Below are 26,316 nucleotides of genomic sequence, written 5' to 3' on the forward strand. Positions count from 1 at the left end.
CCCACGAAGGGAACAGCTGGTAATCCAACACCAAGAAAGTGAGTAACATCCAGATGAAAGGCTTTCAATAGTCCCAAAAAAGCAAATAGACCAGTGGTTGTCAGTCCCTACAGTTCAGAAGGGCAGGCAGGAGTCCACATAGGAAAAACAGCCTTCAAATCCAAGTCAACTTAGTTTAAGCTTCAATGCTCTCAAATAGCTCCATGCAGTTGTATTATCTCTTACTGGGTTTTTAATGTGACTCCATGTGAAGTAGGATCAGCAAGGTTGACCTGAAGGAGCACCTTTTTATTCCACTGTCTGATCTACACGCTTAAGTATATCATCCCCCAGACTTTAGGCTTTGAGAAAACGCTGTTCCACGTTAGCATCCAAGGTGGTGTCTTTGGAAACCTTTGATAAAGAAAGCAAACATCTCTTTTGACTAACTCCCTACCTACCAGGGCAGCTGTTTTAGCTGACAGTTCAGTAGCACACAAGTTGACTTGGCCAAATGGAATTTGAATGCATGCATTCGGGCTGCATATTGCTACCAAAATGGAATGTGGGAATATGCTATGCACCTCGGGTTCGAGAAATGACCAAGAAAATCAAGATCTAAAGGGTGATATATATATCTCAATGCTATTATTCATAAAAACCTTGTTTAGTAATAAAAAAAATTGCTTTGTTTAAATATGAATATTATAGTCTGCTTCTCATGGTTAGGAAATTAAGAGTCTCTCTGAAAAGCAGGTTGCCTCTTCTACTACAACTCCATATCCTGAGCCTCATCTTCCGAGAAGTCGGACATGGAGCTCTCAGATGAGCTGTCCCCGGTGCCTTCTTCCTGTTCTTTTAGTGCTTCTTCTGTTGCATATTTCTGAATGTATTCTGTGTGTGACAGAAGAGAAAAGACACATCAGCAGCATATATTCAACAGTCAGAGGATGAGTGAACTATGACTAACAGCTGGGTTGGGGGCACATCGTGGTTGATAGGTCATAGACTCCCATATTCGCCAGACCAAAGATAGGTCATAGATTCCCGTATTTCTCAGACCACTGTCCAACAACATGTGAAAACAGCTGATGGAGACCTTAGAGACCTGCAAGACCCTTGAAAACAAGTATGATCCCAAAGCTCATCACGTATAGTTGTAGCTAGACACAACCAAAGTCCTCCCAGGGATGGTGTTATCTCACTTAACAGGACAGGATTTGATTTACTGCCAAAACAGGAGCTACATGGGGACCTAGAGAACAAGCCTAAAACCAGCAAGGTGTAGCTACAGAGCCTGACTTTGAGAAATGAGCATCTGAGGGTTTAAACTGATAGGGCAGAGCAACCAGCACTGAAGCCAAGCTGAGAGCCAGACAAAGGTTCCAGGCTAAACTCTTCGTGTGTAAAGAAGGATGGACAGAGAAAGCAGAGAAGATGTCTACTGCAGGAAGAGCTGCATTTGTTTAGCCCCAGTATAAACATGGTTCTGCCTCAGGCTCTGTTTTCAAAGCCCAACTCTTGCAACTGCTTCACATCAGACAGCAACCACAGGATTAGCTGAGAAGGACCCGCAGGGAACCGGGGCCACCTCACTGCAGGTCACCGATGGAAACCGTGTCTCACAGCAGGGGCTAAACCACACTGGCTCTGGGCACCCACATCAACACCTTGAACTCCAGCCAGGAGCAAGCAGGAAGCTGTACAACAAGCAGGAAAACTGGTTTACTGGGATTCCTGCAGGCAGGTAAAGTAACTGCTGCCAACTGTGGCTTGTGTGGTCATCTCTGTGCAGAGGGACAGAACAAAGAGGCACCACAAAGTGGGTCAGGTCAGACTGAGTCTGGCGATCCCTCTCCTTCCTTTGCGGCTGCAGGAAGCTCCCAGTGTCCCCTCTAAGATCAAGGAGGTGTTGGTGATCCCACCTTGAGCAGAGAAAGCCTGTTCCTTACACACATGCAGGCCTGCAGAATGGAGCAAGGGTGAAAACCTGGCACAAAACTGGGCTTAAGGAAGCGTGCTCAGCCTCAAGGTCAAGTCTTCCTCTTTATCTCCTCTTTCCCACCTCACACTGAGAAAGGGGCTTCATAGCATGGACAAGTATGAAGACAATACATCCCTCAAACCACAGGTCCTCTTTGGGGAGGAAACGGGGAATTTTGTGTATGAAGGTTCTAAAAGACAGCAAAGCCTCCTCCAAACAGCAGGATGAAACTGAACGAAGAGGGAATACCACCATCCCTCTGTGCTCAAAGGTGAGGCCCTGTGTGGAAATATGAATGTCACATCCCAGTCCCAGCCCAGCAGCCATCCCAACTCTATGTGCTTTAATTCCTCCTAGGGAATGAGGTCCACAAGGATCATCTCTCCTCCAGGAGCACAGATCACTGCTTTTCATCCCATACTGTTTCAGCAGGTAGATGCACTGATAAAGCTGCAGGAGAACACACCTAATGCCAGATAACCAAGTGCTACAACACAGCTTTTAAAGACTGCACTTTGCAGAGCCTAAAGCTGTCCCTCCTTCCCTCTGCACTTCCATCCTTCAGCCTAATGGGAGGGAAAATACTGTGCAAGAGGCCTGCATCACTGTGGGGTTTTCCCACATTTCTGGAGCTGATGTAAGGACTCAGAGCCCAAACGTGTTAATCCAGCTCCAGGAGCATGGCATGGCCAGAGCAACCCAAAGGCAGCACTTCATGGAGGAGTTCCCAGGATGCAGCAGCTGGTGGCCTTGGCAGACCTGCTCCACTCTGGAAAAGCTGGAAGGTGCTTCTGAGCTTCAGCTCCTCCATCTGCTGACGCACTTGGCTTTGGTCAGAGTGTTTAATCTACATGATTGACCTGCTCACTCTGACCACAGAAGCAGCTGCTCAAATCTGGTTTACAAGAACTTGTGAAGAACTGATAAAGCACTGAAGGCAGCTATGTAAACACTGGGAAGCATGGAATGCTCAAGGTCTTGGATTGCCCTCAGGCTGCATGTGGTATCAAACAGAAAAGCACCTCTGTGCTCCATCCTCAGGTCCTGGCCACTGAGAACCCTCTTCTTGAAAGGTGCTGCCCATGTCACCACGAAGCCTAGGACCTGCCTGATCACATCTGCCTATACTGGAGAACAGGAGTTGCAGAGTGTGGGGCAGGGACCATCTGCCAAGAGCTGGATACTGCAAAGTGAGAGGAACTGCTGTGACAGACCCAGTGGTTTAAAGATGAGAGGGGCTAACTGAAGGAGGGACCCAAAAACACAGCGTGTCCTCAGGGAATTTACATGGGAAGGTGGGTTGGCAATAGGTGACGAGCTGAGCTAAGGAGATGGGATGCTGACATGACATATCCTTGTAGAGGCTCCTCCCTTCCCACAGTTATCCAGTAATGTCCCTCTGGAAAAGGGTTGGTTACCCAGAGAAGTTGTTATTCCTTGTACAGTCCAGCAAAGGGAACCCAAGTGCCTTTGCTGTATGACTTTGGATGTCCTTGGATGACAAAGATAACCCCTTAGTGGGAGCCCCAAGACACAGCAGCCATGACCTTGGGCAGGAGAAGCTTCTTCACTGACTGCTTCAAGTGCTCTCTGGGCCACTGGACGTCTGGCCATGGGAGCCACCATCTCTGCTGAAAAAGGCCTGCTTGAGCCTAAGCTAAACACAACTTGAAGCACTTCAAGCTTAAAATGCCACCTTCTACCCAGGAAAGCTACTGAACTCTTGGGCTGGGTTTTTTAGAACGTTTAATCTGGAATATGTCAAACTTCCAGGCAGCTTCTGTGCTGAATATTGGGTTGAACTTGGATCTTCTGCTTATTCAGGGAAGATTATTATGTGGTTGGAATTGGATGATCTTAAGGTCCTTTCCAACCCAAACCATTCCAGGATTCTGAGAAAACCAAAACATCTACATACTGATGAACATGCTTCTGTGGAGGACGGTTTAAGAAGGGAAAGCCTTGATAGAAACATTCCTACCAGGGAAACACCACTTGGATTCAGTTGTTTTAAAATCCTGGAGCAACAAGGACAAGCTGTGGTCATGCCCCGTGGCTGGTCCATGTCTGTGAGCCATGCTGGTGTTTCAAAGGACTCCATGGAACTCCAGAGCTGACACGTGGGATGGGAGGACTGCTCCCAAAGATGTCCTGTGCTCCCTGCAAACACCCAGCCTGCCCCTCAGCACCCTTCAGCTGCCACCACCACCCTTCCAAGAGAAGTTTTCACATTAGATCTACCAAAGAGGAAGAAAAGCAGCACACACCAAAGAGTTAAACACCAATTCCCAACAGCTCAACATGAATATTGAGCTGGTTTTGTGTAGCTGAAGCCCACCTTCTGGTGCTCTACTAGAGATCAGGCAAGTCATCCCATCAAGGACTGTCAGGGAGATGTTAAGGGAGCATTCAGGTCTGTGTCCATGAAGTTCACATCTACCTGAAGGCTCTCATGCTAAGAATCACAGTTTGTATTGGGAGTATTAATGGACATTTACAGGTTTCATGATAAATCCTCACTTGTTTGTGTCTCACACCAACAAGAATCACAAGATCTACAAATCTTGGGCCACATCTCTAAGCTTTTACCCATGTCTTCACTACCACCATGTCAGACAACTGCTTTATGTGCTCATAACTAAAAAATGAAGAAAAGCAGCAATAAATTATGTATTTGCACTACTGAGTTTCCCTGAGCAGAGAAGCTGCTACAACCCATTGCATCAATTTTAGCATGTCCAAGGCTATTTTTATACATGCTACAAGATGAGGGATGACAGTGTTGAGCTCCATCTTCTCCTTGGCACGCAAGCTTGGGAAGAGACAGGAGAGGCAGGACTCTGGGGTATATGGAACACAAGACATGTTGCAAGCACTTAAAGATCCTTCCAGATCATCTTCAGAGCCTATACCTGGCTGTCAGGAGGGAAAGGATGGAGCAGACTGTCCCATTTAGCCTCCCTGAGGGATGTCCTCAGATCTGCCCCCAAGCTCCTGCTCTTGCTAGCATGAGTTGATCTGCTTTTTTTCGGCTGTGTCTTCTTTTATCCCTGTTTCATTAAAACAGAAGAGGACACCCAAAGCGTCCCTTGTGTTGGCCCCAGGGATTATATGTGACAAACCCTTCTGCCTGGAAGCTTCTACATATGGAACAAGCAGCAGTGGACTTCAGGACACCGAGCAGGCCAGATCTGCAGGGTAGTTTTCATGCTCCTGTCATGCAGCTGTCAGAGGAGTCAAGCAAAGTGGGCTGAATAACTCAGCCTTTAAATCACAGCTTTGCTTGGCCTCATTTGGAGTTCCACCCACAAACAAATTGCTGCTGCTGAAGAGTCATTGTGCATCAGAACAGAGTGACTCCGGGTTTAACCACTCTGGAGTGACGTGGCAGAGCTGATGGAAGGACTCCATCACCAAATGCCACTTCTTCCTGGGACACCTGAGCTCTCCAAACACAATGCTGGTAGGAAAGCTGCTATCCCACCTCACACCAGGAAGACTATGAGATTGTGAGGCTCATGGAGGCTGTACTTGTTGAACTACAAACCTATCTGGCAGGGCTCCCGTGGGCAAACAAGCCTTATGGTTACTGAGTAACAGAAACAAAAATCAGGCAGCCATGGCCTCTTAAAACCTTAGTGGAAGGCCAAATGTGGGCCAAAGGCTGTGAATTTCCCACCACTACATGAAATGCTGATTGTGTTCACTGGATCGGGGGAGAAATGAAGTCAATGGCTTCACCACAGGCTGTCACAAAAAGGAATCATGGAATGGTTTTGGTTAAAGGGACCTTAAAGCTCCTCCAGCCCCAACCCCTGCCCCGGGCAGGGACACCTTCCACTAGAGCAGGTTGCTCCAAGCCCCTGTGTCCAACCTGGCCTTGAACACTGCCAGGGATGGGGCAGCCACAGCTTCTCTGGGCACCCTGTGCCAGCGCCTCAGCACCCTCACAGGGAAGAGCTTCTGCCCAAGAGCTCATCTCAGCCTCCCCTCTGGCAGGTTCAAGCCATTCCCCTTGGCCTGTCCCTCCATCCCTTGTCCAAAGCCCCTCTCCAGGTCTCCTGGAGCCCCTTTAGGCACTGGAGCTGCTCTAAGGTGTCCCCTTCAGGAGCCTTCTCTTCTCCAGCTGCCCCAGCCCAGCTCTCTCAGCCTGTGAGAAATGATGCCCTGCACCTGATTCTAGGGAAAGCACAAATTTGAAGCACAATTCTCATTTTTTAGCTTATTTCTTACATTTGCAAGACTAATTCAATTTGCTTCTCATTTACCAGTTTGCTAGGACAGTCCTTCTACCACCAGCCTTATCCAAAGTACTTGAGAGTCCTTACTGGAGCCTTCCCAGGCCCCAGGAGGTACTGGCTCCATTTCCTGGCCCTGTCTAACATGTCCTTCCAACCCTTCCAGAAGCAGACACACCAGCACCCTCACTGGCTCTGCCAGCACTCACCTACCCTCACCAGTCACTGTTAATGTTTAGCCTGGGCTCCCCCACCTCAGTTAAATGCCTGTGACCACATCCTGCTCACACTATCACAGGATAAATCATTCCCTTCCTCTCTGAAGGAAGAAGCTTTGACACATCAAAGCTCCTAACCCAAGTTGGTTCCCTGAATTAGACTCCTCCAGTTCTTTCCCTGCCTCTTCTTAGGACACATCTTCAAGACTGTCTGCCTTTCATAGCATGGTCTGGGTTGGAAGGGACCTTAAAGCTCCTCCAGCTCCAACCCCTGCCCCGGGCAGGGACACCTTCCACTAGAGCAGGTTGCTCCAAGCCCCTGTGTCCAACCTGGCCTTGAACACTGCCAGGGATGGGGCAGCCACAGCTTCTCTGGGCACCCTGTGCCAGCGCCTCAGCACCCTCACCGGGAAGAGCTTCTACCTTATATCCAACCTAAATTACCCCTGTTTCAGTCTGAACCCATCACCCCTTGTCTTGTCACTCCAGTCCCTGATGAAGGTCCCTCTCCGGCATCTTTGTGGCCCCCTTCAGACACTGGAAGCTGCTCTGAGGTCTCAATGAACCCTTCTCTAATTGTTACCCTTGTTACACTCTACAGACTTTACTGGTCTGCAGCTTGCTTCAATGGCAGCCCCTGAACTGGGCACAGCACTGGTGAGCCTCGGCTGCACTAGGAAGTAGCAAGGAAGGATTACTTGGCATTTACCTAAAACTCCTGCTCTGTCACAGTATGAAAGTGCTTTATGCAACAGCACCACCAATTCCTTGATTGCAGCTCTCAAATCACTTTCCATGCCACTTTCTATCCAGTAATTGTGCAACTGGATGCTCCCATTTAAGTTCAGCCCTTTTCCTTGTCCCTTCTTCAGTCACATATCTTTTCTTCCAAGTTGTTTCTCCAATGTCCCAAAATCATGTGGAATCCTAACCCAGTTTGCTCTCAGCCTTCCCTGCTTAGGGTTTGCTATGATTTAAACCCCTGCTCCACACACTGCAGTGATTCATCCACCCCTTACTTCAGACTACCCCAACTTCAAACTGATGAGGGCCCTGCAGTGGGAAGGAAGAGGCAGTGACACACAAACAGGCAGCAAAGGCAGCCCTCACTCCCCCAGGGTGGAATCACAGCAACACCATCCACACCATCATGTGTCATTTATGCCCTTACCTTTAATTTTCTGTTTGTACTCTTCTGGTCGGTGGAGGTACATGGCTGCAGCATCACCATTTAGAGGATCTATAGGGTTGGGATAGGCCAGCAGCTGGGGCAGGAACGATTCAAATATATTGGTGAGATCTGCAAGCAAAGACACAGACACAGCCCCAGAGTCAGCCTGATCTATCAGCCTGCACTGACACAGCAGCACGAAGCTGCAAACGCACTGAAAGCCTGGGCACAAGTTAGAGTAAAGGAAATGGATGTGGAAAGCACACACATGCTTGGTAGGAGAGCTGCTGCTGGAGGAATGCTGCAGCTCCTCAGCTAACTGCACACATTAATCAACATCCCAGCAATGGAATACAGAATCATAGAATGGTTTGGGTTGGGAAGGAGCTTGTATCACCCAGTTCCAACCCCTGCCACGAGCAGGGACACCTTCCACTAGAGCAGGTTGCTCCAAGCCCCTGTGTCCAACGTGGCCTTGAACACTGCCAGGGATGGGGCAGCCACAGCTTCTCTGGGCACCCTGTGCCAGCGCCTCAGCACCCTCACAGGGAACAGCTTCTGCCTTATCTCCAACCTGAACTTCCCCTGTTTCAGTCTGAACCCATCACCCCTTGTCCTATCGCTACCGTCCCTGATGAAGGTCCCTCTCCAGCATCTTTGTAGCCCCCTTCAGACACTGGAAGCTGCTCTGAGGTCTATATAGATATCTGTGGGTTAAGCAAAGAAATGGAAGGGCACAATTGTGTCTTGTTTCCCACTGAAGTTCAGCTCTGGCTTTAAAAAGGGGAAAAAGTTAAACCAAACAATGCTGTGCTTCATCCCTCACTGAATTCTTCTGCTTCTTTCTATTAAGTCTTTAAAAGTCTTCTGCACCACTGATGTATTGATGACTAAATTGATGTACCTTGAACACAAAGCATCTTCCAGAGTGTTTGGGATAATTGTGCTAATGAAAGAGCAACCAACAAGTCCCTTCTCCAACTCAAAACAATTCTCAGAATGTGAAGAGCTCACATTAGCACCTTGGTGCCAGTTGGCACCAGTCACTAAATAATCCACAGCAGGAAACATACTTCTGGTGCTGATGAGTAATTGTGGATACATGAAACCCTCTTCCCACATCCTTAAGACAAGAAGCACCACACTTCAGGGGTGGAGGTGTTCAGAAAGAAGCCCTGCATCATCATTCCTCCTTGGGGCCTTCAGGAGGACCACAGGCACCCACTCAGAGCTGAGATTAAACTCCCAGTGCAGGGCTGTGGGCCAGGTTTCCCTTTAGCCTCAGGAGAACTGCTGATGGAGACAGAGCAGCTTTTGTTTTGTGGGCGTTTCTGATGGGTTTCATCAACATTCTACACATCTTTTATCAGGATTCCTCCTTTCCTCTCTAATTAAAAAGGGTCTTTCATGGTGGCAGAGAAACCCTGCTTTGGATGAGCATCACCAGTCCCATCTAGCATGGATCTGAGTGGAGCTGTCAGAAAGGAAGCCCAGCACTGCCCAGGATCCACCACGTAAGCAGCTGAGCCACCTCAACCTGCCTCTGACAGGAACAAGCTGTGACTATTCCCGAGCCCAGACAATCCTGAGCCTCCTGGAGCTGCTACATTCAAGCAGATCTGATGGTGGGCAGGGACCTCAGAGCCATTAACATTCTGAAGGAGCCATCACAAATGGGTGGGCAGTTAGGGGGGAGAGATCTCCAAGAGCCCTCCCTGTGCAGTCAGTGCAGCTCTGGGCTGCAGCCATAGAAAACCAGGCTCTAGCTCCCTCACCAGCAAAGAAAGAGCCTCAGAAGAGCTGTACTGTATGTCCAGGTAGATCTGTGCCATTGTCCCATGATACCACCTCTGGAGATCTACCAAAGGGTGTGCTTATTAGATCTCTTCACTCAGGAGGCTCAAAGGAGACTTGATGTTTTGTGAGTTCCACCCTCCTCCATCAACACATCCAGGGTGTACAGACACTGTGCTATGACTGCTTCAGTCACCCACTCAGCATCAGCCCTGCTGAGCAGGAGGAAAGGCCGTGGCTTTATGTGCTCAGAAGCGTGCATCACCCAATTCCAAGAAGTAATGACACTAATTGCTATGGAGAGAGATCAGCTGGTCTCTGCTCTACAGGAACACCACTAACAAATCAGGTGCTTTTACCCTGAAATCTCTGCTGCACAGAAGCTGTTGCCCCTTCCAATATTGGCTGAGGACAGTGATGAAGCACTTTAGAGCACACATTCTACAACGAAGCATAACAGCAACTGAAAGAAGGATCCTAATGCAAAAAGGGGGCTCAAAAAAGCAGGGAGTATACTCTGGAAGTATTTGCTGCTGTGGCAATGGCTTGCCCTTGGTAAACCAGTTAAACCTCCTAGGACAGAGTTCAGACACTGTCAGCAAGAAGTTGACTTTAGTCTGTGAAAGCACCTGCTTTGGGACAAGCCTCTGCACAGGCTTAAATCAAGTACCTCTTTGTGGCCATTAGACAACTACAGTCTCATAGAGGCTGAGCAAGCAGAGCCCTGGAAGGACACCACAGCTCACAAGACACACTGCAGGGATTTCATGAGACCTCATAATTCTCCTTCTTTTCAATCCCTAAAAAGCAGCATTGGTTTAGCAGGAACGAGCTGAACACATGTCGAAGCCCAGCCATAGCACTAAGGACTTCCTTAGGGAAGGAGAAGAGATCTAACCATGAGGTCCTCATGAATTTGCTAGTGACTATTCTGGATCTTTTCTGTCTTAGTTGCTCCTTGAATTGTCTGACCCATATCCTCTGACCCAGGAGTGTTCTGGTTTGAAGGGGTGACACTCCAAAACAGAGCTGTGCTGAGAGGTACTTTTTATGTGAGGAGAAAGTTCTTTCCAGTGAAGGTGGTAAATCACTGGCACAGGTTGCCCAGGGAGGTGGTGGATGCACCATCCCTGAAGACATTCCAGGCCAGGCTGGATGGGGCTCTGAGCAATCTGATCTAGTTGAAGATGTCCCTGCTCACTGCAGGACATGGGACTAGATGAGCTTTGAAGGGCCCTTCCAACCCAAACCATGCTATGATTTTCATTTCATGTTCAGAAATGGGCCACATCCTCATGCCCTGGAAGAGAAGAGGTGATACAGGTACCCTAGTGTCGATGACTTCCAAGAGCAGGGGCAGAGGGAATGCAGTCACCCCAGTGTCCTCCCTGCAGCAAGGCAAGGGAAGTTTGCAATGAGGAGACTGTCAAGTGATGCACTTTCTAATGCCATGTTTCACCAGCTGCTTTGGGAAGTTCCCTGTACCTTCAAGTTGCCTAACATCTATCACAAGGAGAAACGCAGGAGGGTTTTGGAGGCTTGCTGGTATGGATACAGCACAAGCACACTGAATATCAAGCTGTTTTCTTCTACCTTTATGAGCAATGATGACAAAAATACAGCAGCACTCATTAGGAAACCTCTCACAGGAAGCCTTCCTATGGAACTGTTTGGCAATAGTGCAGAAACCCCACTGAGGCCTTCTGTGAGTGCGTGCTGCAGCACAGGGAGGTTATCCCTGCATAGAACCAAAGCAGAATCCAACTGAGCACAAAACCAGCACCACACTGGTTATACTGGAGAGATTTTCTTTTGTCCAGCCATCCCCATGATCTGCAGGTGGCATTTAAGGCTGTGGAACAGCAGCACTCGCTGCACTGAGCTGGATTCATGCAGTTTCATCCCCAGCAGAGGGCTTGGTTTGCTAACACTGGCCTCGGATCCTCCCAGGACACAAGGGCATCCTCTTCCTCCATGAACACCACCACCAGGGTTACAGCTAAGCTGGTCTCTCACAGCAAACCCATGTGAAGTGTGTGCCTTGCATCTGCCACATGAGGACTTCAGGCGTTCAGATGAGGAGTAAAGTTCAACAAGTTGCATTAGCAATTTCCCACCCAGGATTCACCAAGGCTGGTATTCCCTTACAAACTGTGCTGGCGAGGAAGGTGAAGTAGCTTGTCTCTCTAGCAACTGCTTCAAAGCTTCAACTTACACAGGTAACATCAGCTTTTCATGGACAAAGGGGAAGGATTGGATGTGCACATTCCCAGGATACTCTTCCACAAAGCATAATTGGAACATCTGAAGAAGTTCACATTTAAATGAAGCCAACCTAGGCTACATACCCAGCTGTACTCCCTTGAACCAATTCAGCTTGCCCTAAATGCTATTTTAATGGGTCTTCAGCTACCAACTGATCTTTTTATGCCTCTAAAAAGGAGAGTTATAGCCAGGAACAACCTAACAGGAAACCCAAAACATCCTGCAGCAAGCAGTGCAGTCACGAGATGCAATCCCACGTCCCAGCCTGCAATGAAGTGATGCTGCCACCACAAACAGGAATGGTTTCTGATGCCAGCTTCTGCACAAGTGGGATCATAGCCCTGTGCACAAAGACTACCAGCTCGAATGCATTTACAAAACATGGATGGGAGAGCTGGAACTAGGTTTACTTGAGATGCAGTCACTCTTTCAATGCTGAATCATGGTGAGGTGCTGTTGTGCAGCTGCCAGACAATGCCAAGTAATGGACTGAGTGATCCTTTGTGAGGTTTATGGAATATCTTCACCTTTCTGGGATACAAACAGGTTACAGAAGTAACCTGTCTAAAACCTGAGTAAAAAACCCCTCCAAAACCCAACCAACAACTTGGCCTAAGTTCACCTGTCTCCAGCAAGCTGTGTTATGTTACCATACCAAACAGGGATGTCCATGTGAGGAGCTTTCAGGGGAATACCAACTCACCGTAGAGAGCTGTCCAAGTTTGATTGATTACATCTAGACATACAGTTCCTGACCTGAAACATACAGAAAGGATGGAATTAAACACAGTCACACTCAAAAATACTCTGGGGTTCTAATAGCATCTACCCCCTCCATTCCCCTGTGCCAGTGTTTCAGGTAAGCTGTGATTTACTCCTGTCTCGTGGTTAAGAGGAGGGGCAGCCTTTATATACATGATGCCAAGGAGGAGGGGGACTACAACCTTGAGTTTTCTGCAAGCGAAGCACGTTGCAATACAAAGACCATGTCTGCAAGAGAATCTGCAGCATGCAGCTCTCTAGTGTTACCCACAGCCTGACCCACCCCTGAAAGTCAACCTGTGACAACACCTACATCTATCAAATCCCTCATGCTGGACCCTTAAGATTGATGAAAGCATCATTCAACTCATCAGCATTAATACTGCGAAGCCAACACAGAGTTACAATTAGGTAACTCCTCAGGAAATGCACACACTGGGGATTTACTTACGCTTCGTCAATGTTGGGATGGAAAATTTTATTCATGAATCCTGCAAAGAAGAAAACAAAGATTTTTCCTTTATTTTTTGTACAAGAGAAGCCTGGAATTCACTGAACAAGGACCCATCTGACTGGTTTCAAAGAGAGCTCAGCCTTAGCTATATATAGCGAGGTAACCTTTAAAATACACAGGCACATTCTGACCCCAGGGGCCTTATCCATCCCCTTGAAATTCAGCGCAAGCCTCTGCTTCCACTGCAGCAGCACCACAAAGGTTTTGTGGTTCAGTATTATCTTGAGAAGAGCTGCCCATCAGAACAATGGAGCAGCCACATCCAAGGAAGTGTTCTTAAAGCTGTAAGGATCTTATGAATAAACACTAAACACAAAACTGAAGCTTAGTATTTGCTTTAAGATGAAAGGCTTTTTAATGTCTCCCAACAAAGACTTTCTATGAACTTGAAGCTGCAACATTAATCATAGAATCAATGAATCAACCAGGTTGGAAAAGACCTTTAAGCTCATCCAGCCCAACCATTCCCAGCCCTGCCAAGGCCACCACTAACCCCTGGCACTGAGGCCTCGGCTCCACGGGCTGGGAACACTTGCAGGGACGGTGACTCCAGCCCTGCCCTGGGCAGCCTGTTCCAATGCCTGAGCACCCTCTGGGCAAGGAATTGTTCCTCAGCTCCAGCTAAACCTGCCCTGGGGCAGCTTGAGGCCGGTTCCTCTGGTCCCATCCCTTGTTCCTTGGGAGCAGAGACCAGCCCCAGCAGCAGAAAACTAACACTTCAAGTTTTGCATCAATACAACAATGAATTCATCAGTTGGTACCTCTGGTCTCTAGAAACCAGCTCAGATGCAAGGTCTAGAACAAGATTGCTCACCATGTCTTTGTCCACATTTCAGGTGTGTAGATTTGACAGTGCTTTCTCTGTTCTGACTTGCAAATTACACTGATAACTAAATCCTGGGGTTTCAAGATGTACAACATCTGGGCAGAAGATGCCTCACACTTGAAGGACTGTATCTGACAGCAGCAGCTGGAGGTAAACTGTGTCTTCCAGCTGCCTACTTAAACCTCAAGTTCAAGTACGGAACCCCAAAACTACTCCCCTCTTCTCCCACAAATAGAGCTTATAAACCAAAGATATTAAAGGAGTTATAACACACCACACTTGGCACCAAGGCCTGTATAGAAGCACATCCTCCCCACAAGCAAAGTTCAGTGTTGCAGAACCTGACTTCCAAACTCTTCCCTTTCCTTTCAGTAGGAGGATCCCAAATATCTGGGTACAGGACACATCCCCAGTGCAGAACTGACACGAAGCAGAGATGGAAAACTGGCTTTTCCAGTTATTTCACTGCCAAATGGATTGAGTATTCCTACACTTTGGTTGGCTTGGCCAAATCATTTGGGCTCTGCCCAGAAGGGCTGCGGCAGCCCTGGATCAGCACCAGGTTAAGCTGCTTCCAGATCCTAGCATTGCCTTTTTCCAGAACTTAAAAATAAAACCTCATCCCCCTGTTGTGCCACCCTGCAGCCTGTAGAGCCCTACAGATACTGTCCATGTAGGAACTGCACCTTCCTGCAATAAGGAGTAATCTGCTTAAGCCAACAGCAATGAATTCTTCTGACAAAGGTTCATGTTTATACAAATGGGTGAGAAATTTAGGTCTGGGATATGGCCTCAATCCATTTCAATAGCTCCTTCCAGACTCAAAACCACACAAACATCTTCTCTCCAGAAGAAACACATCCCTGTGTATCATTCAGGAAACCCCCTTCCTTCCCCACCTTTATCCAGCCACTCCAGCCGAGACACAGCAATAGCACTGATGCACCAGCTCTGCCCAAACAAGCCGCAGTCGTGATTTGAGGAACAGCATGGTTCCCATCTGGGGTAAGAGCTGACATATGGATTTAACTCCCTTTCTTTCCACGTATTATGACACAAATATCATTTCATGTTTACTTGTACTGCTTGGATTTTGCATAAATACAACACAGGGCTGAAACGCTGCCCGAAGCCAGAGCAATCTCTAAAGGAACCACCAAAACCTGCATAAACAAACCCATGCTAACAAGTGTCCTTTTACCTTGCCATGATTTAGCTTGAAACACTGAAGCAGGCTTAAAAAAGGAAGTTCCATCAAATATTTACATTATGGCAGCTCTCACAAGTTTAAATCAGGTCATGGATCCATTATGCTGGCACTGGAGAGCTGCAGCGAGCACTGATCCTGATTCTAAATCCTGGCTGTCTCTTGGGGCGGGAGGAGTGGAAAGGAAGGAAAAGTTAAGCTTCTGATAAAGCAGAACAGAAGAGAGGATGGGGGAAGACACCAAGTAACAAGAATAGGATGGTAATGTGTAGACCTGCTGAATTAAACACACTCTGTTCTGGTATCTGGGACATAGAGTGTCTGTGTCTAACCCAGCCAGACACAGGCATCTCTCTGCCTTCTCTCATTCTGGGTTTGTGATGATTTCTCCTATTTCCCAGTATCTTCTACCACAACCACCTGCAGCTGTGCTGCAAACCCACCTGTAAGGTTTTGGTCAACTCTTCACTCACACACTTTGGCATTTAAGCTGCACTCGATACCCAGGGAGATGAGATTATGTTGTCTGTTGAAGCAGCTCCTGTGCTAGAGATTTGTAATTCTTCTCTGTCATCTTTGCATCCACCCAAGCAAGGAACAATCCCTTCTTTCATTTGGAAGGCTTAAGACCAAGAACAGTGTGAAACAATTGTTCTTCAAGAAAGAACACAAACATCCTCTCCCTGCACTCCTCGCTTCTTAAATTGCTGTCACATCTTCTTGCAACTCTTCAAGGTCCTCCCAGTCTCATTCTCCTACAGATACAAACTGCCCAGGCCAAAAGCAGCTCTGTTCCTTTCATATCTTTCTTTGTCCTAACCTAGAAATAAGCCCAAACCATTGAAATGTAAAGCCTCCTGCAGCAACAAGGCTCTAACATCGCTCCAGTAATCCCAACTCTGTTATTTAGATTTACAACTACAAAAGCCAAAGCAGCACAAACATCCATGTAAAAATGAAACTCCAATTTAAAGAGGAAGCCAGGAGCAAGAAAAACCAGCACTCCCAAGCCAGCATAAACACTGGAGCAGGTTTACTGCCAGCCTTGAACACAGCACACCCCAGTTAATACACTGTGCAGGACTCAAGGTGAGCGCTCCATGAGGAGTGCCAAGGGACAGGCTCATGACTTTGGGTTCTCACCACGGCCTGGAGCATGGAGTCAAGGTCACAGCCTGAGCAGTCGTGATTCTCTCTGCTGGACTGGCTGTAAACCCTTAATTTAATATTTAAAACCAATACTCACACTGAACTGTGGAAAAGCCAACACTTGGGAGGAATCTGAGCAGCAGAGTGGCTGCAGTCCACCCTTTCCATACAGACACCGAGCTCCAGGGTTGGTTTTGAAGGTAAAAAGCAGGACTGCCTAAAATCTGTATAGACAAAAAGCCTTGGGGTGGTAACAGGAGAAAAAAACCCTGTACATCCACAAAGGAGTTACACAACAGAGAGGGACGCATCTGTTCTGATCCTGGAAGATGCCGAAACCAATATGCAGATGCTGACCTTCAAACAGGCTGGTATTTCAGCAACAGCCCTGGAGGAATGAGTCCTTGGGTGGACAAAAACCTTTGAAGAGTAGTTTTAAATTAAAAAGCAGCTCACTGAAAGGCTGTCAATCTTCCTGGTGCAGCAAACACAGGGACATGCATAAAGCTCCGGCAGCCGTATGTGTTGCAGCGTGAAATTAAGTTCTCTTACCGTGCTCACACACCAACTGTGGATGGGGCTGAACATCCAGGGCCTTGACCTGCAGCTGAAGATCAGACCCTGTGGCTGGGTGATAGCTGAACACTCTCCAGGTGAGCAAACCACAGCAGAGAAACAGGGAGGAACTGCAACCTGGTGTCAGTGCCTTAGAACCACGGAATCAACCAGGTTGGAAAAGCCCTTCAAGCTCATCCAGCCCAACCATTCCCAGCCCTGCCAAGGCCACCACTAACCCCTGGCACTGAGGCCTCGGCTCCACGGGCTGGGAACACTTGCAGGGACGGTGACTCCAGCCCTGCCCTGGGCAGCCTGTTCCAATGCCTGAGCACCCTCTGGGCAAGGAATTGTTCCTCAGCTCCAGCTAAACCTGCCCTGGGGCAGCTTGAGGCCGGTTCCTCTTGTGCCATCCCTTGTTCCTTGGGAGCAGAGACCAGCCCCCTCCTGGCTCCATCCTCCTGTCAGGCAGTTGCAGAGAGCGATCAGGTCCCCCCTGAGCCTTCTCTTCTCCACACTAAACCCCCCAGGTCCCTCAGCCCTTCCCCATCACACTTGTGCTCCAGGCCCTGCTCCAGCTCCGGTGCCCTTCTCTGGCCCCATCCAGCACCTCAATGTCTCTCCTGTAGTGAGGGGCCAGCTCTTGGACAACTCCAGACTAAAGCTCCCAGAAAAAAGCTAGAAGGCACCTGAGAACTGACCTGCTGCCGTGGGTTGCTTTGCCAGAAAGCTTCCCTCTGAGAGGCAGAGCCCAAATACCTGGGTAACACAGAGGACTCCTGAGGCATCTCTCACTGTCCTGTAGTCATCAGGCTGACAGCTCCTCCAGAGGTTGTTCCACACGGATTGCTCCCCTATTGCTATGCCTATAGAGCTGGACTGTGATTTAGAAAGGGCCCCCTACCTTGGTACAGCCCCCCCGAACCACTGAATGGTTTGGGTTGGAAGGGACCTTAAGCTCCTCCAGTTCCAACCCTCCTGCCATGGGCCGGGACACCTTCCAGCAGAGCAGGTTGCTCATGCACCATTCAGGCAGAACAGACTCAGAACTTGGAGATAAGCGGGATCAGACTCTTGGGCTGGAGACTTCCTCCTTGCTCCTTCCACAGCTCCAGCTGCACAACACTGTCCTGTAGCAGTGGAAACCCTCCTGCACTCCTCAGTCCTCCAAGTCAGGAACTGGCTGCAATCCAACAAGCAGCACTCCAGTGGCCTGTTGCTCACCTTACCCAGCTGAGTTGGTAGGTTAGGGTGAGAGGTTCCCAAAAAGACACTTCTCTTCCTGAAGTACCCCTCTTCCAAGTGCTGCCAGCCCCATAGAAGCACAGGGGAAGGAGGAAAAGCAGCACATCCCAGCGCCCCAGCTTTGCCTCTTCTCGCTCAGTGGGGCCGACCCACACCAACAATCAACACAAGAGGACGTCCCACCAGCTCTTGGGAGTGTGGAGCTGGTTTCTATCCACTCATCCATCCCAAACTCACCTCTGCTTGCCCACATGCCAGCTCTCTTGGCTCACAGAATAAGGCCAGCTAGACACTTCTCTACCTTAACAACCGGGACAGCACATTCCTACCTGTGTGCCACCATGGTGCCAGCAAACAGCTGATGGGACAAGTGTATGCAACAGCTCCTGACTTTTCAGTGTGGCAAGACCGACCAGCCTCTAAGTTTCCTTTTTAATGGGAAATTAAGGCCCAGTCAGGAAATGGGTCAGGCTGGCTGGCTGGCGAGGTGGGAAGGTGGCTGCAGTGTTTTAAATGCCACACCAAATCAAGTTGGCTTGGGTGACCACCCAAAGCTTGGAGCAGAACTGTATGTACAGAGATCAGCACACAAAGCGCTTGCGTACAGCACAGAGAGGTCAAGAGCAGGGGTTTTTCCTCTGCTTCTTTGAAACCACCACACAACCTACCTAATGGAAAAAGATCTTCCAGGTACTCGTGCAGCGTTGCCAAATGGCCAGATGAGACTGGTCTAAACTTGCTGTTTATTACTTCCCCCTCCCCAAACACCCAAAAGCCTACAAGGGAACATATATTTAATTATTACTTTTAAAAACACACTGCACTCACTTCAGGGACAAAGTTCTTGTGATCATGAGCCTGCCACGCACCATGGGTTGAGAAACCGTGGTAGGAGATGGGGAGAGGGCACAAGAGCAAGACCTCTGCCCCCAGTCTTTGACCGAGTACCTGCTCCCCTCTGCAGAGTGGGGCAGCTGGTTTAGCATGTGGCTGTTCCCCATCTGAGGGGCACAAGATCATAGATCACAGGATGGTTTGGGTTGGAGAAGGCATTAAAGCTCCTCCAGCTCCAACCCCTGCCAGGGCAGGGACACCTTCCACTAGAGCAGGTTGCTCCAAGCCCCTGTGTCCAACCTGGCCTTGAACACTGCCAGGGATGGGGCAGCCACAGCTTCTCTGGGCACCCTGTGCCAGCGCCTCAGCACCCTCACAGGGAAGAGCTTCTGCCCAAGAGCTCATCTCAATCTCCCCTCTGGCAGGTTCAAGCCATTCCCCTTGGCCTGTCCCTACATCCCTTGTCCAAAGTCCTTCTCCAACCTTCCTGTAGGCCATGCCCACATGTGGGATGTGCCCACCTTGGAGGGACACACCTCATCCAGTGCTCTTAGGTCAGTAAACTCTCACTGAAAAAGGCAAAGATTCCTTTCTTGATGGAAGTTGGAGCTTGGGAACCCAATCAGAGCACTAATTCTGGGTTCAGAGTCAGGACTCTGAAGTCAAATACAACGCTGTGTGCTCAGCACAGAGGCATCTGCTGCATGGCAGTGGCGTGAGGTGCTGTGTAACATCAGCTTGCGAACGGCACGAGTAGAACAGTTTCTACCACCACACTCAAATTCTTGCAGCTTTTCAAAACAATACCATAAATAATTCTGTGGCAGTTTCATGAGGGAAACGATCAGCACAGAAAACTACGGCTGCAGCGGATGGAAAACAGTGGCAAGCTGGAAACTCCAGACCTCCTGCTCAGAGTCAATCACTGAGTGGCCCTTGGAAGCAGAAAAGCTGCATCCACAAGCTCGGACTGGTGCTAAGAGCAGCAATCTCTGGAAAAACATCCAGAACTAAGCACAAAGCAATTGCCCACTATCAGTTCATCTCATTGCTTAGATGCAGCATCACCCAGGCTTCAGAGCCTGGCGCAGAAGGCAGTGAATTTGTGCCAAGTCAGGTTGAAAACACCTACCCCGTTTTGTCAGTGTCTTCCCATTCTCTGACTGTAGCAGGGAGTCTGCAGAGGGTGCAGAGTTGTGCGTCAGACAGGAGTGGAGACAGGGATACAAATTACCTTTAGGTGTCTCATCTTTCCCCTTAGACAAAGCCAAAGCACCTTTGAAAGAAGCAGCATTTTCCCATCACTTATAGGTCAGAATAAGGGGCAACACAGGGAGGGAAGAGCAAGCTCAGAATGGTCACAGGCAATAAGTGACTCATGAAATTCTAAGCAGCAGAATGTAAGGCAATCCAGAGAGGAGCTGGAGTAAAAATAGCAGCTGCAGTTCAAAAGCACAGGCCAGGAGAGATCTGTTAAATCCTGGCTGGAGCTAAACACCTCTTCATTCCTGTACCGGCTGCCACAGTGTCTTGTGACAGACATCCACACACATACTTCCATATGTTTTGTGCATATACTGACCATTTTGTTAGCAAAACACTTTGAGAAAGGTGAAATCTAAATGCAAGATATCTGCACATAACTGGGCGAGAGATGGAAGGAAAATGAGAACTGTGTATAAATATACAGAAGTGATTAGAGAAATGGAGGCTCTGAGCACATTGTACACAAGCTTTGACATTTGATCATTAAGAAGCCAGTGCTGGCCTAATATTCCTGCAGATTTGAGCAATAAAATAAATGCCACAGTGCTGCCAGGTAAGAGCTCAGGCTCCCAGGTTCATACGTTACTACTGCTCTTATCATCCGAGCAGGGCAGGACATTCCCACTGCGCTTCCTTCCATGTTTATGGCACCAAAGAGCATTAATCTCCAGCTCTTGGCAGGCGTATGGACTGATTAAAAACATACAAGAGTTACACAAAGTGTTCTCGTGACCTGGGAGCTGAAAACAGGACTTGAAGTACTTCATAACTCCCCTTTGGAAAAGCAGGAACAGACTAAGCAGAAAGTTCCCCTGAAGATATTCAATCCCAGAGGGAAGGGAAAAGCAGCAGAGCTGTGCCAAGAGGGTTACTGAAATCATCAACAGCTCAAAACACATTGTCTGGGTGACAGCAGAGATGGAACCAAACATCTAGCAGAGGAGTGCTTTGGGTCCTCATAAGCACACAGGGATCTTTACATTGATAAAAGCCTCAAGAGCAGCAGCGTTCCCTGGCTTCAGGAGTTGGGTTTGTTTTACCAAACTGCTCTGGTTCAGGTTTGTTTCCAACCCGAAGATGTGGCTATTTAGGGATGATGAGTGGAGTTAGTTCATCTCAACGGGAGCACTTGAGCCCAGAGCCAAGACGACAGCCCCACATCTGGCTCTGGTTAGATCCGTGTTCTTCCAGGATGCACATTGCCCTTTTTCCTCTAAGCTGTATAGGTTTTGTTAGGCACAAAATCACCCTGCACCAATATGGGATCTGTCAGATTACACAGCAAAGAGCAAGCAAGGCACAGGCAGTGCCAGAAATACCAGAGAGGTACTGCAGGACATGCTGAAACACTGGAAGCTCTCCCAGAACTGCTCTTTCCACAGAGATTCCAGGATTGGTTTAGGTCTTTAAGTGGAGGCATCTACCCACATTGCCAGGAGAATGCTGCCCTGGAGCAGCATCATTTAATAGACTACAGCAAGAAGTACCAACCTGAGTAGGGCAGGAAGCAAATGCCACATGTAGTTGAGAAGGGAGCCATGGATGGGACAAGGGAGCTAAGATTTGGCAGGAGGAGAGCTGCTACACCAAGCGAAGGCTTCTGCTGGAGACCCTCAACAGTGAAGGAGACCACCACTCATTTAGGGTTTAAGAACAGGTCCTCACCTCGTCAGATGACAAATCTGAAGCCCACTTTAAAATCCTTTTCTATTCAGGTTTTCAGTCACACTTGAAAGAGAACACCAAGTTTTCATGTACTTTATACTTACGTTGGGATAAAAGCAATTTGAAGCGACTAGAAAGACAACTATTAGCAGTGATTTCTCAGAAGCAGCTCTCTAGAACACATGGATATGCTTCAAGCCATCATGTTATTTGCTGCAAAAAGCCCATGCCATGTTCAAGACTGCATTAAGATGGAAAGAAAATGTTAGCCTACAGTAAAAGGAACAAGGAAAGCTGCAAGGACAGCACTTCTGCTTTAAGCTTCAGCATGAAAGTGTAATTTATTAAAGGAAAAGAAACTGCTGGATTCTATACTTTATACAAGCCAGTGACTTGTACAATGTGAACTCTGCATGTCATCACCATAGTGGGAGCCATGTGGTGGTGAGAAGGGTTGCAAACAAGCTCCATGTGTGCTCTACATGACCTTCTGCCCATTTACAGGCTCCACCACCTCTCAAATCCTTCCATTTCCTTACACATTAGAGATTGCCACAGCAAGTTTCTTCCCTACTAATTCCCCCCCCTGCGTTATCCAGAGCTCAACTCCAGCTTATCAGACTGTTGGGTTAGGACATTCATGCTCACTGAACAGACAGATCTAGGAGAGGATCACGTCTCATTTACAAGCTAGTGAATGCTCCCAGTTCAGCTCTGGAGCTATCTGTAGTGCCAAAACCAGTGGTATCAGGCACTGCACACTGAGCCTGCCTCCCAGAGCACTGGGGTGGAGATCAGGCTGGCCCAGGGGAAGGGGCTGAGACGTCACTCAGCCCTGGCCCTCCAGATAAGCCAGGCTGGGGCAGCAGAAATGGGAACCAGACAAAGCAAAACAAACCTCTTCCTGCAGCTGGCTGGAAGCTTCCACAGGTCCTTGCTCTCTCCTTGGCACTTCCACTCCTTCCTCCTCCCAGCAGAGCCGAGCCCTGCTTTGCTAAGCCAGCTCTTGTCTAGCACTGACTGTTTATTCAACCTGAAACCTCAGCCGCACACTGCTTCACTTGGGAGGGAACTGCACTTCCAGCAGCCCTTGCCCAGCAAGGCAAAGCCCCAGGTCTGATGAGGCTGGACTAAAACAGTTGCCACACAGTGGGTATAAGCAAGAAAACTGCTGTAGTAAAAGGAAGACAAAAGCACCTCCTGTATGGAGACAGGCTGAGAAAGTTGGGGCTGTTCAGCCTGGAGAAGAGAAGCTGCTGGAGACCTCAGAGCAGCTTCAGTGTCTGAAGGGGGCTACAAGGATGCTGGGGAGGGACTCTTCATGAGGGACTGTAGTGATAGGACAAGGGGTAATGGCTGTAAACTTAAACAGGGGAAGTTTAGGTTAGATCTAAGAAGAAGTTCTTCACAGTGAGGGTGGTGAGGCACTGGAATGGGTTGCCCAAGGAAGTTGTGAATGCTCCAACCCTGGCGGTGTTTAAGGCCAGGCTGGACAGAGCCTTGGGCGAGATAGTTTAGTGTGTGGTGTCCCTGCTCATGGCAGGGGGTTAGAACTAGATGATCTTAAGGTCCTTTCCAACCCAAACCACTCTATGATTCTATGATTAGAAGGGACAGAGCAATGTAGTGAAAAGGGGGAATGGCTTTAACCTGCCAGAGGGGAGATTGAGATGAGCTCTTGGGCAGAAGCTCTTCCCTGTGAGGGTGCTGAGGCGCTGGCACAGGGTGCCCAGAGAAGCTGTGGCTGCCCCATCCCTGGCAGTGTTCAAGGCCAGGTTGGACACAGGGGCTTGGAGCAACCTGCTCTAGTGGAAGGTGTCCCTGCCCGGGGCAGGGGTTGGAGCTGGAGGAGCTTTAAGGTCCTTCCAACACAAACCAGGCTGGGGTTCTATGATGATTTAAGCAGAAAACAACTCCCTGCACACCCACCCCACCCAGAGCTCCCAAGGAGAAAGGCCATCCTTGTGGTGTCAGCTCTGAAAGCACAGCTGGGCTCACTCTGATCCCAGTTTACTCCCAACCAGCACGAAACAGCCTCCAAGCCAAAACACCCAAAGGTCAAAGCTACCACCTTCCACACAGCTAACCAGGGCCTAAATCAACAGCACGATGAAGTTACGAGAGCCTGGCCAATGTTCAGCTGCACTGGCTTCACAGGCTACCAGAAAGAAGGTTTGGTTTTGCTTTAAGGCAGCAACCCTCATTTCTGATAAACACAGAGCATCAGGAGAGAGAAAAACAGACCTTGAGCAGACCAGCACCAAGACAATGAGCAACAAGAAACTGGGTTTAAATGGTGAGAGTTTGTCTGTAGCCAAACCCACACTGAAGATTGCCAACGTGACAGTATCCTGATGTGCAGCAGGGAGGGGAAAACGACTGGCACCAAAGAACACATTGTGCATCTCAAACAGTCTCTAACCTAAGAGGTCTATAGCAAGTTTCAGAGCTGATTCAAGAGGAAGGAGAAAAGGTTTCACATAGCTGCAGCATCACTGTGTTGTTACTCAGGGGTGTGCATGTCTCTGTGGTTCAGTTAAGGTTACAGCAGTAAATATAAAGGTAACGGATGGTGTAAACCCAGTGTTGATCTTTCCCAAAGGCACAGTTCACATTTGGGACCAGCCAGATTATTTTTCACACCAGAGATCTTAAATAGAAAGCACTCTTAGTGTAAGAGTCTATTTTAAGAAAGCAGCTAAATACTTATCAACTCCAAATCAGGATGTTGATATTGGAAGAGACCCATCTCGTCCAACCCATCTAGTCAAGTTTCCACAGCACTTCTCCTTAGGCAGTCTTCTCCATTCTTTCCAGTCCTCTTGTGGCTTGAGCCACAAGCACACCCTTCTGATGGAGAAGTGCCATGTCACTGTGTTCCAAGCACTTACTTCATAAGCCAGAATAGAGATGTTGGAACTTCATGCATCTGCTCCAGTTTTTCAAGCACTATTGGCTATTTTACTTAGAGCTTGAGTGATTAGAATAAAGTTGGGTACCAGAAGACATCTGAGCACCGTTACCAAGGACAAACACAGCACGGATACAGGCTAAAGAAGGTTTCCTTCTCAAACTCAGAGGTGAAACAAGCCTGACCAGTCCAGCCAGTTGCCATTTTTCTAGTGATAAGTCCCTGCTTCTATGTTCTTCCACATATGTGCCACCCAGTCCAAGAGGACAGAAGCTTCACATCCATCCACTTTTGGACAGCCCTCTTGCTGTGTTCACCCCAAGATCATGAACATGCACTGTGGTCTTTGCTCTCCATACTGAAAGAGTCATTTCACATAAACAGGCTCCTCCACTCACTGTGGTATCCTGCACCTTCCCCATGAATGGAGCTATAATTAAAACCACACATGGCAGAGAGACTCAGGTCATCAACACACAAATGTGTGACCAATTCACATTTCCAGCTCCTAACCCTTCAGCCAGAAGACCCAACTTCCTCTCTCCTCAGCCTGTGGTATCTGGAAGTCTATGATAAAGCATCCTGCAGTCTCAAAGTAAAGATCTGCTTGCACTGAGGGTTGGTGCAACTTCACCTGCAACAATGCTGCAAGCAATGATCTCTCCCGCATAGACAGCAACATGATTTTGGTGAGAAGTGGTTCTTAGTTACCTATAGATGGGGATTTGAAAGGGTATTTATCAGGAAGGTCGACTCTAACTTTCCACACTCCACCTTCATATGGTGCTGCAAAGAAAGAAATGCAGGTGTTAGACACTTCATAGAGAAGAAACAGAACTACAACATGAAGCAAAACACAGTTTTGGATGAATACTTGGCTCCATCAGGGGGTAAGATTTCACATCAAACCTCCTACGGTAAAAGCCTTTTTCCTGTGCTGCCTGACAGGAAATCCATGATTTTAACTGCAACTGCAGCAGATCTCAGCACAAAGACACAAGAGCTTCTTAAAACCAGAGACTTTGGAGTCATCTACTTACCTTTCGAGATGTTACTATATTGAGGCACGCTGGAGACCTGACTTGGGAGCTTGGCATTAAAAAAGCCATTTTAATTACAAACTCCACCAAAAATTCAGGTGACTGATGCAAAACTTACGAGCCAGGTCTAGAAAAGCTAAGGCTCAACAGGGCCAGAGCAGAGGGCTTAGCTGTCCAAAGGCAGTGTCCAGCTCTGCTCAGCTCCAGGGGAGGTGGTTCATCTGAGCTACTGCTCGCTGTTGTGTTTCTCCCCGCCCTTGAGTAGCCTTCCAACGCTGCTACCCTTAGATTTCTCAGCCCCACTCAGATTTGCTCATCACTTCTTCCACTCCAAAAGAATGTGTCATTTCGGTGTCCCCCACCATTAGTTTGTTTTTACAGAAGGGCTGGGTCATATACTTACTTCCTTGTGGTCCATAAAACTTCACAACAAATTCATTGAGTCCTCCTAAGATTGTGACTTCGTGCTTGCTCTCAATACTGATTTATTAAGTAAAGGAAAACATTTAGGCTGGGAAACAAAACCCATTTAACTCAGATATGGGTAACTAGAAGCCTGTCAAACCAAATAGTTTCAACCCAAATCCTCAGAATATGCTACAACATGCAGTTGAAGCATCTTTACACATCTAAGTGATCACACCACCACAATGACATTAGGAGAAGCCTGTTCTAAGGCTGAAGAATCCCTCC

The 26,316-nt window shown here is 48.3% G+C and overlaps 1 protein-coding gene across 1 annotated transcript; it reads right to left on the reverse strand.

Moving 5' to 3' along the window:
* On the reverse strand, positions 1–26,103 carry UBE2H (ubiquitin-conjugating enzyme E2H; the record flags this gene model as incomplete). Its single annotated transcript, XM_010014459.1, has 6 exons — positions 1–873; positions 7,591–7,719; positions 12,353–12,405; positions 12,863–12,902; positions 25,295–25,369; positions 26,027–26,103. Coding segments are annotated over 6 exons (499 nt in total), but the record flags the coding sequence as incomplete, so codon positions are not given.
* Positions 26,104–26,316: the final 213 nt, after the last annotated feature.

Source organism: Nestor notabilis, unplaced genomic scaffold, assembly GCF_000696875.1.
Source record: "Nestor notabilis isolate BGI_N333 unplaced genomic scaffold, ASM69687v1 scaffold26165, whole genome shotgun sequence".
NCBI classification, from domain to species: domain Eukaryota; kingdom Metazoa; phylum Chordata; class Aves; order Psittaciformes; family Psittacidae; genus Nestor; species Nestor notabilis.